This window comes from Rhinolophus hipposideros, assembly GCF_964194185.1.
Source record: "Rhinolophus hipposideros genome assembly, chromosome: 14".
Taxonomy (NCBI): Eukaryota; Metazoa; Chordata; class Mammalia; order Chiroptera; family Rhinolophidae; genus Rhinolophus; species Rhinolophus hipposideros.
The window spans coordinates 60,844,785-60,856,893 of record NC_138060.1 but is presented as its reverse complement, the minus strand read 5'-3'; the positions used below and the strand labels follow the sequence as shown (position 1 = coordinate 60,856,893).

The 12,109-nt window shown below is 60.6% G+C and overlaps 1 protein-coding gene across 1 annotated transcript in view; it reads left to right on the top strand.

Annotated features, from left to right (window-relative positions):
* Positions 1-515: 515 nt before the first annotated feature.
* Positions 516-12,109, top strand: part of COL7A1 (collagen type VII alpha 1 chain) — a gene marked incomplete at its 5' end in the record, with an annotated part of 30,785 nt that continues 19,191 nt past the window's right edge. The window contains 39 exons of the mRNA XM_081072848.1: positions 516-600; positions 1,110-1,290; positions 1,925-2,084; positions 2,171-2,264; positions 2,356-2,517; positions 2,723-2,886; positions 2,964-3,093; positions 3,197-3,313; positions 3,420-3,566; positions 3,652-3,768; positions 3,843-4,003; positions 4,086-4,203; positions 4,852-4,995; positions 5,084-5,209; positions 5,295-5,438; positions 6,042-6,161; positions 6,296-6,439; positions 6,777-6,902; positions 7,003-7,149; positions 7,341-7,463; positions 7,810-7,956; positions 8,195-8,329; positions 8,414-8,560; positions 8,641-8,777; positions 9,070-9,196; positions 9,282-9,428; positions 9,514-9,686; positions 9,785-9,820; positions 9,902-9,928; positions 10,022-10,066; positions 10,142-10,204; positions 10,635-10,706; positions 10,802-10,837; positions 10,994-11,029; positions 11,206-11,277; positions 11,369-11,446; positions 11,680-11,706; positions 11,788-11,841; positions 11,958-12,020. Coding sequence (XP_080928974.1) covers positions 516-600; positions 1,110-1,290; positions 1,925-2,084; positions 2,171-2,264; positions 2,356-2,517; positions 2,723-2,886; positions 2,964-3,093; positions 3,197-3,313; positions 3,420-3,566; positions 3,652-3,768; positions 3,843-4,003; positions 4,086-4,203; positions 4,852-4,995; positions 5,084-5,209; positions 5,295-5,438; positions 6,042-6,161; positions 6,296-6,439; positions 6,777-6,902; positions 7,003-7,149; positions 7,341-7,463; positions 7,810-7,956; positions 8,195-8,329; positions 8,414-8,560; positions 8,641-8,777; positions 9,070-9,196; positions 9,282-9,428; positions 9,514-9,686; positions 9,785-9,820; positions 9,902-9,928; positions 10,022-10,066; positions 10,142-10,204; positions 10,635-10,706; positions 10,802-10,837; positions 10,994-11,029; positions 11,206-11,277; positions 11,369-11,446; positions 11,680-11,706; positions 11,788-11,841; positions 11,958-12,020 — 4,332 coding nt within the window. The remainder of the gene's footprint in view (positions 601-1,109; positions 1,291-1,924; positions 2,085-2,170; positions 2,265-2,355; positions 2,518-2,722; positions 2,887-2,963; positions 3,094-3,196; positions 3,314-3,419; positions 3,567-3,651; positions 3,769-3,842; positions 4,004-4,085; positions 4,204-4,851; positions 4,996-5,083; positions 5,210-5,294; positions 5,439-6,041; positions 6,162-6,295; positions 6,440-6,776; positions 6,903-7,002; positions 7,150-7,340; positions 7,464-7,809; positions 7,957-8,194; positions 8,330-8,413; positions 8,561-8,640; positions 8,778-9,069; positions 9,197-9,281; positions 9,429-9,513; positions 9,687-9,784; positions 9,821-9,901; positions 9,929-10,021; positions 10,067-10,141; positions 10,205-10,634; positions 10,707-10,801; positions 10,838-10,993; positions 11,030-11,205; positions 11,278-11,368; positions 11,447-11,679; positions 11,707-11,787; positions 11,842-11,957; positions 12,021-12,109) is intronic.

Sequence of the window (12,109 nt, the reverse complement as noted above, 5' to 3'; positions counted from 1 at the left end):
TCTCCAGCTGCAGCCTCATACCCCCACCCCACCCCATCCTGCTGCCTCTTTGGTCCCCAGGAACCTATGGAAATTCCAGCCTCCAGCAGTCACTTCACTAGTCGCTCCGTTTGACCTAAAGCAGCCAAGACCTCTGACCCTAGATGAGGTTGGAAGGGGCTCCCTCAACATCTGTAGAGAACCTTCTGGGGGATTCCCAGAAGCCATAGGAGGTGGGGTCTTTACATTTAAGTGGAGTCAGATCGTCCGTCCAGGGGAGGGGTGGTGGGGGCGGCGACCTCTGGGACGGTGGATGGAGGCGGGCCCCTGGGTCCCCGCCTGCCGCTCCGCCCCCCAGGATTAGGGACTTTTCTCTGCTGTGGCCGCGGGACTGCGGCGGCGGCTGGCGGAGGGAGCCGGGGGACCCGCAGGCAAGACCGGGACTGGGGGCCGGGAGCGCGGGGCACGGACGTGCCAAGGCTGCGGGGGCCGAGGGGCAGAGGCGGGGGTCCTGGCTGACCGTTTCCCCACCCAGGATGAGGCTGCCGCTCCTGGTGGCCGCGCTCTGCGCCGGGATCCTGGCAGGGGCGCCCCAAGCGCGGGCCCAGCACAGGGAAAGAGGTGGGCACGACTAGGACGGACCCCGTCCAGGACACTGCACCCTGTCACCCGCGGCTGCACTCGGCCTCCATCCCGGATGCCCCGCAACACGCCCCCGCGTGCAGGCCTCCTGACTTTCCTCCGACTCCCCAAACGCTCCGCACCCCGCGCTGCGTCTCCCAAACGGCACCGCAGCCTGTTCAGACCCAAACGCTAACTCCCCAGATGCGCGCTGGGTCCCCTTCCCTATGTCACCCCGCGCTGAGCCCCCGAGGCCAACCTCCGTCCCAGATACACCCCCGGCTCAGGCGACTCTCCCTCCCCACCGATGCTCCACGGAGTCGCCTGAGGCCACCACCTCGGCTCCTCCAAGGCGATCAGGCCCGAGCCTGTCTGCAGAGCAGATAAGGGCTACTCCCCGTCCCCAACTCCTAGTCCCAAGGGACCACAGTGCCGGGAGGGGGAGGGGACCGCGAAGGGGGATGGACTCCAAGAAGAGGTCGTGATCGCTCCTTCCCCCATTCCCAAAGTGACCTGCACGCGCCTTTATGCGGCTGACATCGTGTTCCTGCTGGACGGCTCCTCGTCCATCGGCCGCAGCAACTTCCGCGAAGTGCGTGGTTTCCTTGAGGGGCTGGTACTGCCCTTCTCCGGAGCAGCCAGTGCACAGGGTGTTCGCTTCGCCGCCGTGCAGTACAGTGACGACCCACGGTGAGTGGTGCTGGAGCTGGGGGCCCAGAGCTGCCCCCAGTGTCCCTCCCCCAGATAGGTGCGAAAAGCCACCGAGACCCAGGCTCTGGGGAACCCAGAGCGCCCGCCAGGACCTCCTCGCCAGACAGGGCCCTGGCACCTGAGGCACCTCCAGACTAGTGCCCTGCCAAAGACAAAGGCTGTGCCACCTGATCTGAACACGGAGAGCTCATGGGGGCCCAGGGGCCCCAGGTGCCTCACGCTTGCTGGACTCCCTGTGTTCTGGCCCCTTGGTGCCTGCTGCCTCTCCACTCACTAGAGGGCCTTCCTGTCTGGCTAATATCCACCTCCCTACAACTGGGCCCTTCCTCCTACACTTATTTAATTAATCAGACATCCTGCCCCGCCCCTGCCCCAGGCTGGGAGCCCCAAGGGCTGCAGGCCTGCCCAGGCCCAGCCACAGGCAGGACACAAAGGGGCACTTGAGGAGCTGGTTAACATGGGGGCTTCAGAGGTGCAGAGCAGGCATCACAGGACCGAGAGGACCTTCAGGGGGGCCTGATACTCACAACCCTCCCCCCAGAGGCCTCCCTGGAGACCAGGGCCAGCAAAGCGCCTGGCCCCTAGCCTGTTGCCACATCCCTGCCTCCCACAGGACAGAGTTTGGCCTGGATACGCTTGGCTCAGGGGGTGATGTGATCCGTGCCATCCGTGAACTCAGCTACAAGGGGGGCAACACGCGCACAGGGGCCGCGATTCTCCATGTGGCTGACCACGTCTTCCTGCCCCAGCTGGCCCGACCTGGTGTCCCCAAGGTGATCTCTCACCCTACCATGCCTCCCAAGGTGACCCCGGGTTAAGTGTCTGAGGCAGCCCTAACTTGACCCCTGCGCCTGCCCAGGTCTGTGTCCTCATCACAGATGGGAAGTCCCAGGACCTGGTGGACACAGCTGCCCAGAGGCTGAAGGGGCAGGGGGTCAAGCTGTTTGCTGTGGGTGAGTACTGAGGTGGGGTGACGGGTTGGCTGGGGCAGGGACCAGTCAGTGGACATGTGGGCAGCTGAGCCCTGATTGGATGGCACCTCAGGGATCAAGAATGCTGACCCCCAGGAGCTGAAGAGAGTTGCCTCCCAGCCCACCAGCGATTTCTTCTTCTTCGTCAACGACTTCAGCATCTTGAGGACGCTGCTGCCCCTCGTTTCCAGGAGAGTATGCACAACTGCTGGTGGTGTGCCCGTGACCCTGCCCCGTGAGTTCCTGCCCATCCTGTGTGCCCTGACCAGGACCTCCAACCCCAACCCCATCCCGTGTGCTCCTGACACCAGGCTTGGGGTGCTGTCCTCTGATCAAGCCCTAGAGGTGCTCCCCTACCCTCTGTGCTCCTGACCTTTGACACCAATGCCACATCTCAAGTGCTGAGCCCTGATCCTCCTGCCTGATTCCCCCTTTCTCAGCTGATGACTCGACCTCTGGTCCACGAGACCTGGTGCTGTCTGAGCCCGGCAGTCAATCCTTGAAAGTACAGTGGACAGCAGCCAGCGGTCCTGTGACTGGTTACAAGGTCCAGTACACTCCCCTGACAGGGCTGGGACAGCCAGTGCCGAGTGAACGGCGGGAGGTAACGATATCAGGAGCCATAGGTGGAGGGCTGGGGGCTTGGCTGGGTACAGTGAAGTGACCTCTGACCCTGGGCAGGTGAGCGTCCCAGCTGGTGAGACCAGCATGCGGCTGCAGGGTCTCCGGCCACTGACCGAGTACCAAGTAACTGTCGTTGCCCTCTACGCCAACAGCATCGGGGAGACCGTGAGCGGGACAGCTCGGACCAGTGAGCAATTCTGCTAACCTCTGACCCCACCCACCTAACCACCCACCCCAGTAACCCCTCCCCACTCCTGACTGCACTGATCCCTGGTGCGACTTTCCCCCAGCTGCCCTAGAGGGGCCGGAGCTGACCATCCAGAACACGACAGCCCACAGCCTCCTGGTGGCCTGGCGGAATGTGCCAGGTGCAACTGGCTACCGTGTGACATGGCGGGTCCTCATCGGTGAGTGAGAGATGTGGGTTGAAGGGAGTCCCTGCACCTCAGACAGGATTGTAGAGTCCTGAGTCTGCAAGACCCACTGAACACTCTGTGCCCCACCCCCAAACAGGTGGGGCCGTGCAGCAGCAGGAGCTGGGCCCTGGGCAGGGTTCAGTGTTGCTGCGTGACCTGGAGCCTGGCACAGACTATGAGGTGACCGTGAGTGCCCTGCTTGGCCGTAGCGTGGGGTCTGCCACCTCCCTGACTGCCCGCACTGGTGAGAAGGCCCGGTGCTTTCTTTAGGCTGGGTGGGCAGGCAGACAGGGCACGGGGGCCACTGACATGCCGTGTACCCTGGGCAGAAACTTCCATTGAGCAGACACTGCGCCCGGTCATCCTTGGACCAACATCCATCCTTCTTTCCTGGAACGTGGTGCCTGAGGCCCGTGGCTACCGGCTGGAGTGGCGGCGTGAGAGTGGTCAGTGCAGGGGGGACAGTGGGCAGGCAGGGTCGGGGGTGTGGCTTCAGCTGCTTCACCCTGTCATCTTGCAGTCTTAGAGGTACCGCAGAAGGTGGTACTGCCCTCTGATGTGACCCGCTACCAGTTGGATGGGCTGCAGCCAGGCACTGAGTATCGCCTCACGCTCTACACTCTGCTGGAGGGCCGGGAGGTGGCCACACCTGCAACTGTGGTCCCCACTGGTGAGGACTCGGTGGTGCTAGCCAGGTGAGAGGGGAAGCTATAGGGAACCCAGGCTACCTCTCATGCTGTGCTCCCCACTAGGGCCAGGGCAGCCCGTGGGCCCGGTGACAGACCTACAGGCGACAGAGCTGCCTGGGCAACGGGTGCGAGTGTCCTGGAACGCAGTTCCCGGTGCCACCGAGTACCGCGTCACTGTACGCAGCATCCAGGGTGAGGCGGACACAGATAGCACCTCCTGACACACACTTTAAAGTTCCAGCCCTCGGGGTCAGATTGACCTCCCCGCATCTCCTTCCACTCCTGCGTCTCCACAGCCTCTTCCTGTCTCCTGGTCTATTCACCTCTCAAGACGGCAGAGTCCAGACCAGTCACAGGATCTGCTGCCCGCTGCTCTGCCCCACCCAGATCTGTCTCCACTCCCTGCCCCGTGTCCCTGTCCATGGCTTTCACCCTTCTCCACAACTACAAGCTCAGTCCCTGCCCTCCTATTACCCTAGCTGTGACCACTCTCGACTGTGACCTCTCGTCCCATGTCTCCATCCAATACTGACCCTGTCACATCGCTGTGAATAACCTGTCACCTCATATAGCTGCCCACTGATTTCTGTCATCATACATCCCATGTCCCTGTCCACTGACCCCCTGACCCTGTGTCCCCATTCATCACTGGCCCTTGTAAACCTGTGTCGCTGTCCCCACTGACTTTTTTCCAATGACCTCATCTCCCATCCTTTTCACCCCGTGGCCCATCCCTCACTGGTCCTTTTCATTCTGTGTCTCTGTCCATCACTGACCGTCTGTGGCCCACATCCCGATGTCTCAGTGACCTCTGCCCACTTCCCTTGCCTTCTCCCTTAGGGGTTGAGCGGACCCTGGTGCTTCCTGGGAGTCAGACAGCCTTTGACTTGGATGATGTCCGGGCTGGGCGGAGCTACACTGTGCGGGTGTCCGCTCGGGTTGGCGCCCGCGAGGGTGGTGCCAGCATCCTCACTATCCGCAGGGGTGAGTGCTGCAGGAGGCGTGGGGGGGACAACTGCCTCCCTCACTCAGTCCTGGTCTTCACCCCTGACCTCTTGTTTTTAACTCCCAGAGCCGGAAACCTCACTTGTCATCCCAGGGCTGCGGGTAGTGGCATCAGACGCAACGCGAGTAAGGGTGGCCTGGGGACCTGTTCCTGGAGCCAGTGGATTTCGGATTAGCTGGAGGACAGACAGTGGTCAGTATAGGGTGTGTGGGAAGGTTGCTGAGGGAATGATAAAGGGGCAGGCAGGAGCCGTGCCAACACTTCCCTCTGACCCTAGGTCCAGAATCCAGCCAGACACTGCCCCGGGAATCTACTGCCACAGATATCATGGGGCTGCGGCCTGGGACCTCCTACCAGGTGTCTGTGTCAGCACTGCGAGGGAGAGAGGAGGGCCCCCCTGTGGTCGTCGTGGCTCAGACTGGTCAGGGCCTGCCCCTGCCACTTGGCTCTCTACCTCCAGTGCCCTTTCAGACCCCCAGGCCTCCCGTCTCAGACCCTTGCATCTCCTCAGAACGCCAGTCTCCCCCTTCAGATTCCCACTGCCTCCTCCCTCACAGCCCTGCTTCTCCCTTCAGTCTCCCTGGCCTCCTCCTAAGCCCCTGCTCGGGTCAGATTCTTCTGCCTCCACCTGTGACGCCACTATCTTTGCCTTAGAATTTCCACCCTCTTATTTCTCAGGCCCTCACTGCCTTTTCTGCTGGACCCGACTTTCCTTTTCGACCTTCACATTCTCCTTTGTCAGACCCCCTCACTGCCTCCTATTACCTCCGTCGGAACCCTACTACCTTCTTTGTCAGACTCCCTTGCTCTCAGATTCCTATTACCTATCACCTCAGATTCCTACTATCCCCTCTGTCAGAACCCCCACTACTTCCCCCACCTGACCCACTCAGTATCTCCCCTATCAGATACCTGCCTCCTATTAGGCTTTGATAGTCTTCCCCTATTCAATGGCCCCCAATACCACCCCCGCCAGACCTTCTGCTGCCTCCCCCACCAGACTCCCCATTGCCTCTCCCTGCAGACCCACTGGGCCCAGTGAGGAACGTCCATATGACTCAAACTAGCAGCTCATCTGTCACCATTGCCTGGAACAGGTTTCCTGGTGCCACGGGATACAAGGTCTCCTGGCGCTCGGGCCATGGTAAGGGCCATAGGTTTTGGAGGGTCATGGGGGGTCTGGATGGAATGGTGGCTGGGAGTTTCTAAGGGGTCCAGCTGGGGCACTGGAGGGCAAAGTCTGACTAACCCTGGAGCTTCCTCCGTCCTCACTTCCAGGCCCAGAGAAATCGCAATTGGTTTCTGGGGAAGCCACGATGGCTGAACTGGATGGGCTGGAGCCAGGTACTGAGTACCTGGTGCACGTGTGGGCCCACGTGGCTGGTGTGGAGGGGACCCCTGCTTCTCTGGTTGTGAAGACCGGTGAGTGGACCCTGGCCAGCTGCTACCCACATCTCGCTGGCTACCCCACCCTGCTGTGTATTCCTGACTGCTCCAGCTGCCCACTCCATCACTACTCAGTAACTTCTCTTCCCACACTGACCCCACATGGACTAAGTGTTCACCCACAGTGACCACACTGCCTGCTCCAAGGCACTGACCTCACCTCCTCCCCCTCATGGCTTTCCTACACTGCTCTACACCGATCAACCTGGTGCTGAGCTTCAGACCTCCCCGTATGGCCCGTGCCTGCACTACCACTCTGTTTTCTGCCAGCCATCTGGGGGTCCCTGACGCCTTACCCTGCCTCTGCCCCCAGACCCTGTGCCCGTGGGCAGTGTGTCAAAGCTGCAGATCCTGAATGCTTCCAGTGATGTTCTGCGGATCACCTGGGTGGGGGTCCCTGGAGCCACAGCCTACAGACTGGCCTGGGGCCAGAGTGAAGGTATGCTTCCTTAACCCCGCCTTTGTCCTCCGTGCTCAGGACTGTCCCCTCTGGTCAGCCACCCCCACCCCTCACCGCTGCCCCATGTTCGCCTGGCCAGGTGGCCCCACGAGACAACAGATGCTCCCCGGAAACACGGACTCCGCAGAAATACGGGGCCTGGAAGGCGGAGTCAGCTACTCGGTGCGAGTGACCGCACTGGTCGGGGACCGTGAGGGAGCACCTGTCTCCATTGTGGTCACCACACGTAGGCGGAGCTTGGGCCGGTTTGGAGGCGGGGTTTGGAATAGGGACCAGAATTGGTAGTAAGCCTGTGGGGGCGGGGTCTGAGGGCCTAAAACCTGGGATGGGCAGAGGTGCGTGTTCCAGGGTTGGTCTGGGATTGGCCGAGGGACTAGTGGGAGCGGAGCCTCCCTAATTTCTGTGCTTTCTCTCAAGCGCCTGAGGTTCCGCCGGCCCTGGAGACCCTTCGTGTAGTGCAGCGAGGGGAGCACTCGCTGGGGTTGCGCTGGCAGCCGGTGTCCGGGGCGCGTGGCTACCGTCTGCGTTGGCGACCCGAGGGTGAGAAGTGCCCCCGGTAGGGGGTTAGGGAGCACTGGGGATAGGGCCGTGGGCGGGGTCGCCAAGTGGGCGAGGTCGCCAAGTGGGCGAGGTCAGTGAAAGTGGGCAGGGTCTGTCAGTTGGGTCTGCGACCTTCCGGAGATTAGTCAACTAGGTGGGCGAGATCGATGAGGGTCATTTGGGGTCAGCGAGGACGGGGCTATCCATCAGGAGGGTGGAACTGGTTATCAAGGGTCAGTCATCGTCAGTAAGGTAGGTGAGGGTCAGTGAGGTGCGCGTGTCCATTAATGCCAGGCTGTAGCATCCTCCCACGTGCCTCCAGCCCTGACCCTCACATTTGCCCCAGGTGGCCAGGAACAGTCCCGGGTTCTGGGGCCAGAGCTCAGCAGCTATGAACTGGATGGGCTGGAGCCAGCGACCCCATACCGCATATGGCTGAGTGTCTTGTGGCCGGCTGGAGAAGGGCCCCCCACCGAAGTGACTGCATACACTGGTGAGCCCAGAGCGCCCTCTTCCCTGGTGTGCTCTTCTCCCCACTGGTGACCCCCCCACCCCGATTTCCTGCATTCCTCCTGTAGCCACTCTATCACTTCTGACCCTGGGGTGACCTCCGTATGACTTACCATGACACTTCCTTCACTAAAATGAACCTGCCCCAGGATCTCCTTAGATCTCTCTCCTCTGGATTCTCAGGACAGATTCTGATCCCTGGTCTTTAATCCCACCTTCAGAGTCACCTCGTGTCCCAAGCACGGAACTACGTGTGGTAGACACCTCAGTTGACTCAGTGACTCTGGCCTGGACCCCAATATCTGGTGTATCAAGCTACATCCTATCCTGGCGGCCACTAAGACGCCCTGGCCAAGGTGAAGGGGAGGCCAGGGTCGGGGTGGGCTGGCAGTGGGACTCCACGGAGGGCCTCCTGTTTCACTGAGTTCTGTCCTCTGCAGAAATGCCTGGGGCCTCACAGACACTTCCAGGAATCTCGAGCTCCCAGCAGGTGACAGGGCTAGAGCCTGGCATCGACTACATCTTCACCCTGACACCCATCCGGGAGGGTGTACAGGGTCCTAAGGCCACTGTCACCCAGAGCCCAAGTATGGTGGGCACAGTGGGAGGGGCCAAGGGTGTAGTTAGATGGGCTGCCCATTTTAGTAACTCATAGCCCTTCCTGCAGTGTGTCCCCATGGCCTGATGGATGTGGTGTTCCTGCTGCACACCACTCGGGACAATGCTGATCGTTCAGAGGCTGTAAAGCGAGCTCTGGGGCGTCTGGTGTCTGCACTTGGTCCCCTTGGGCCACATGCAGTCCAGGTTTGGCTCTAGAGGCAGCCATACTCCTACTTGTCCCTGCCCTTCTCCACCCTGGGCTCCACGGTAGATACAATCTCCGTACTCTACCATTGGCCCAGGCTTTCTGCCAGTCCTTCCCCAGGCTCCAGATCGAACCTGTTGCTTGGCTCCCTATTCTTCCATCACTGCTACCCCTAATAGTTCGGATTTCGTCATGTACCCAGGCTCTGTGTCTCCACTTCCCCTACCCCAGGCTCTGTGTCCCCCATCCCTACTCTGTCATCCTCCCCAGGCTCTGTGTCCCCCCCCCCAGGTTGGCCTCCTGACCTACAATCACCGGCCCTCCCCGCTATTCCCGCTGAACAGCTCCCATGACCCTGGCGCCATCCTGCAGAAGATCCACAATATCCCCTACGTGGACCCAAATGGGAACAATCTGGGTAAGGACTACAGTGGACACGGACTCTTGGCGCTTTTCCATTGGGAGCTCTGTGCCCCTGGGTTCTGACATGACTTTCCTACCAGGCACAGCCGTGAGTGCAGCTCACAGATACCTGTTGGCACCAGATGCTCCTGGACGCCGCCGGCAAGTGCCAGGGGTGATGGTTCTGCTAGTAGATGAGCCCTTGAGAGGTGACATCTTCAACCCTATCCGCGAGGCGCAGGCTGCTGGTGAGGAGTAGGGCTGGTGGACGTGGAAGCTGGCACAGGGCTGGCCCCAGCAGGGGTGTCATGCAAGCTGCTGGACCCTCCTTAGGGCTGAAAGCGATGATCCTGGGCCTGGTGGGAGCTGACCCAGAAGAGCTGCGTCGTTTGGTGCCAGGCATGCTCCCTGTCCAGACCTTTTTTGCTGTGGATGACGGTCCAAACTTGGATCAGGCAGTCAATAGTTTGGCAACAATCCTGTGTCAGGTAGCTCTGGCCATTCCGGTTTGGAAGGGGCTTCATGGGGACTAGGGCGTGGAGAGGAGGGGCTCTGGGGGCTCTTGGTAGAACTTCCTGGCCTCAAGCAGACCCTGTGTCCACAGCCCCAGACAGAGCCTTGCTCGGTACATTGTCCAAAGGTAAGTGTCCAGGGTTAAGGGGTGGGCAAGGGCCACGCCTATGGGTAGCCACTCTGACCCTTGTCCAAAATCTTTCCCCAGGGCCAGAAGGGGGAACCCGGAGAGATGGTGAGTGGCCCTGGTGGGGGGTAGACAATGGGTTGGGGGTAGGGGGGCAGGGGGAAGGCTGGCAGCACAGGGCTCACTGACCACCCTTCCTAGGGCCTGAAAGGACAAACTGGGCCTCCTGGCACCCCCGGCCTCCCGGTGAGTGCCTCCCCACACCTGTCTTCTCTGCCCTGACTGGCATATATAGCCTCCTTACCTGTTCTCTCTGCTCAGGGCAGGATCGGTGCTCCTGGCCCCCAGGGGCCCCCAGGAAGTTCCATTGCAAAGGGCGAGAGGGTGAGTGTGGAGACCACTGTGGTTCCCCTAAGGCACTCCTCGATATTTCCTCAGGGGTTTTAGAAGAGAAGGAAAGAGCAGAGTTAGAAACACAGGGTATTTCTAGAAGCCGAACTGGACACTATGAAGCCCACCAGAGACTGGGGAAGGGTCTGAAGTAGGAAGGCCAATGGGGTTTTGAGATTCCCTGGAGAGCCTGGGTGAGTTCTAAGTCCTTGAGGTGGAGAGGCCCCTTGCCTCATCACTGGCCTGGTGCTGGTTCAGGCTCCATCCAGCTCAAAGAGGCCATGTCTCTGTTCCCCTGCTTTACCCCCAACACTTGGGGGCCTATGGGGTGAGGACTCCAGATGAAGAATAGTCTGGGCTCCTCCAGCAAGTCAGGGACACTGAGGAAGTGTCCTTTCCTACCCTGACTTCTTTGCCTCCTTAGGGCTACCCTGGGGCAGATGGGGCTCCAGGCAGCCCCGGCCTCCCTGGGACTCCTGGAACGCCTGGCCCAAAGGTGAGTGATCCTTGCCCTTGTAGGTCACGTGGTGGGACACTTTGCTTCAGTGGGTGGGGCGGTCTGACTGTCCTGACTCTGGCCTCCATTTACAGGGCTCCCCCGGGTGGCCTGGCTCTCCTGGTGAACCGGTAAGTTTGCTGTTCCTTCTTTGCTCTCCCAGCATCTTCCCAGAGTTCTTTCTGCAGAGTGAAGACCTGGGGTGGTGGGGCAGTTTTGGCCCGGAGGGGCCCACCCTGAGATGCACCTGAGACCAAGCATCATCCTTTGCTCTGTTTTGTCCTCAGGGAGAGCGAGGGCCTCGAGGCCCGAAAGGGGAGCCGGTAGGTGAAGGGGGAAGGGAGGGAGTCAGGATGTCCCAGGGAGGAGCATTCTTGACCCAGGCCAGACTCTGTGCAGAGCCTGAGGTGTGATAAGGAGTAGCGGGCACCTCTCGGGGCTTCTCCCACCTCAAAGCTTCCATACCCTGAACCCTGCCCACTGTTCTCTGTCCTTGTAGGGAGAGCCTGGACGAGTCACTGGGGGTGATGGCCCAGGGCTTCCTGGGCTGAAAGGGGACCCTGGACCTCCGGTAAGTTCTAGGGTATGTGGGGGCAAGTGATGAAGCATGGCGAAAGGAAGGGTCTGTGGGGTTGTTTTTTACACTTTGTCTCTTCGATCAGGGCCCTCCTGGATCTCATGGCCCATTGGGAGACCCAGGACCCCGTGGTCCCCCAGGACTTCCTGGAACAGCTGTGAAGGTGACAACATGACCCCCATATGGTCTCATGACCTCCATGTGATCCAGTGACCTGGTGACTCCATGTGAACCCTACTGGTTGCTCTGAGCCCCTGTGAACCCTTGACCCCCCCATGACTCCTCAGTTCCTCCATGACCTTTGTAATCTAATGGACCCCATGACCCTCGTTCCTCCTGGTATGTTGGGGAATGGAGGTGTGGTCCAGGGTCATGGGGTCATGATCTGTCTTCCAGGGTGACAAAGGCGATCGTGGGGAGCGGGTAAGTGAGGGGCAAGGGAGGCAGGGGGTGGCTTGGAGTCTGATTCTCCCTGCTATCCCCTGACCTGCTATTCTCTCCCAGGGTCCTCCTGGACCAGGTATTGGCGACAGTGCTTCAGGGGATCCCGGGCTGCCGGTGAGGCCCTGGGGACCATGCTCAGTGGTGTAAATAGAGAGGGTAGGGGCTCTGCTGGGGCAGTGGATGGGTGCTGGGCCAGTAGGGGGCTCATATTTTTGCTCACCTCCTCCTAGGGTCTTCCTGGAAGCCCCGGACTCCCAGGCCCAATTGGCCCCTCTGGAAAGAAAGGAGAAAAGGTAAGAGACCTTATCTCTTGGTGTCCCAGTTCTGGGGCATGGGGCTCTGGGTACTGAGGTGCAGAGCCTTCTATTCATCTGTTTCTCCT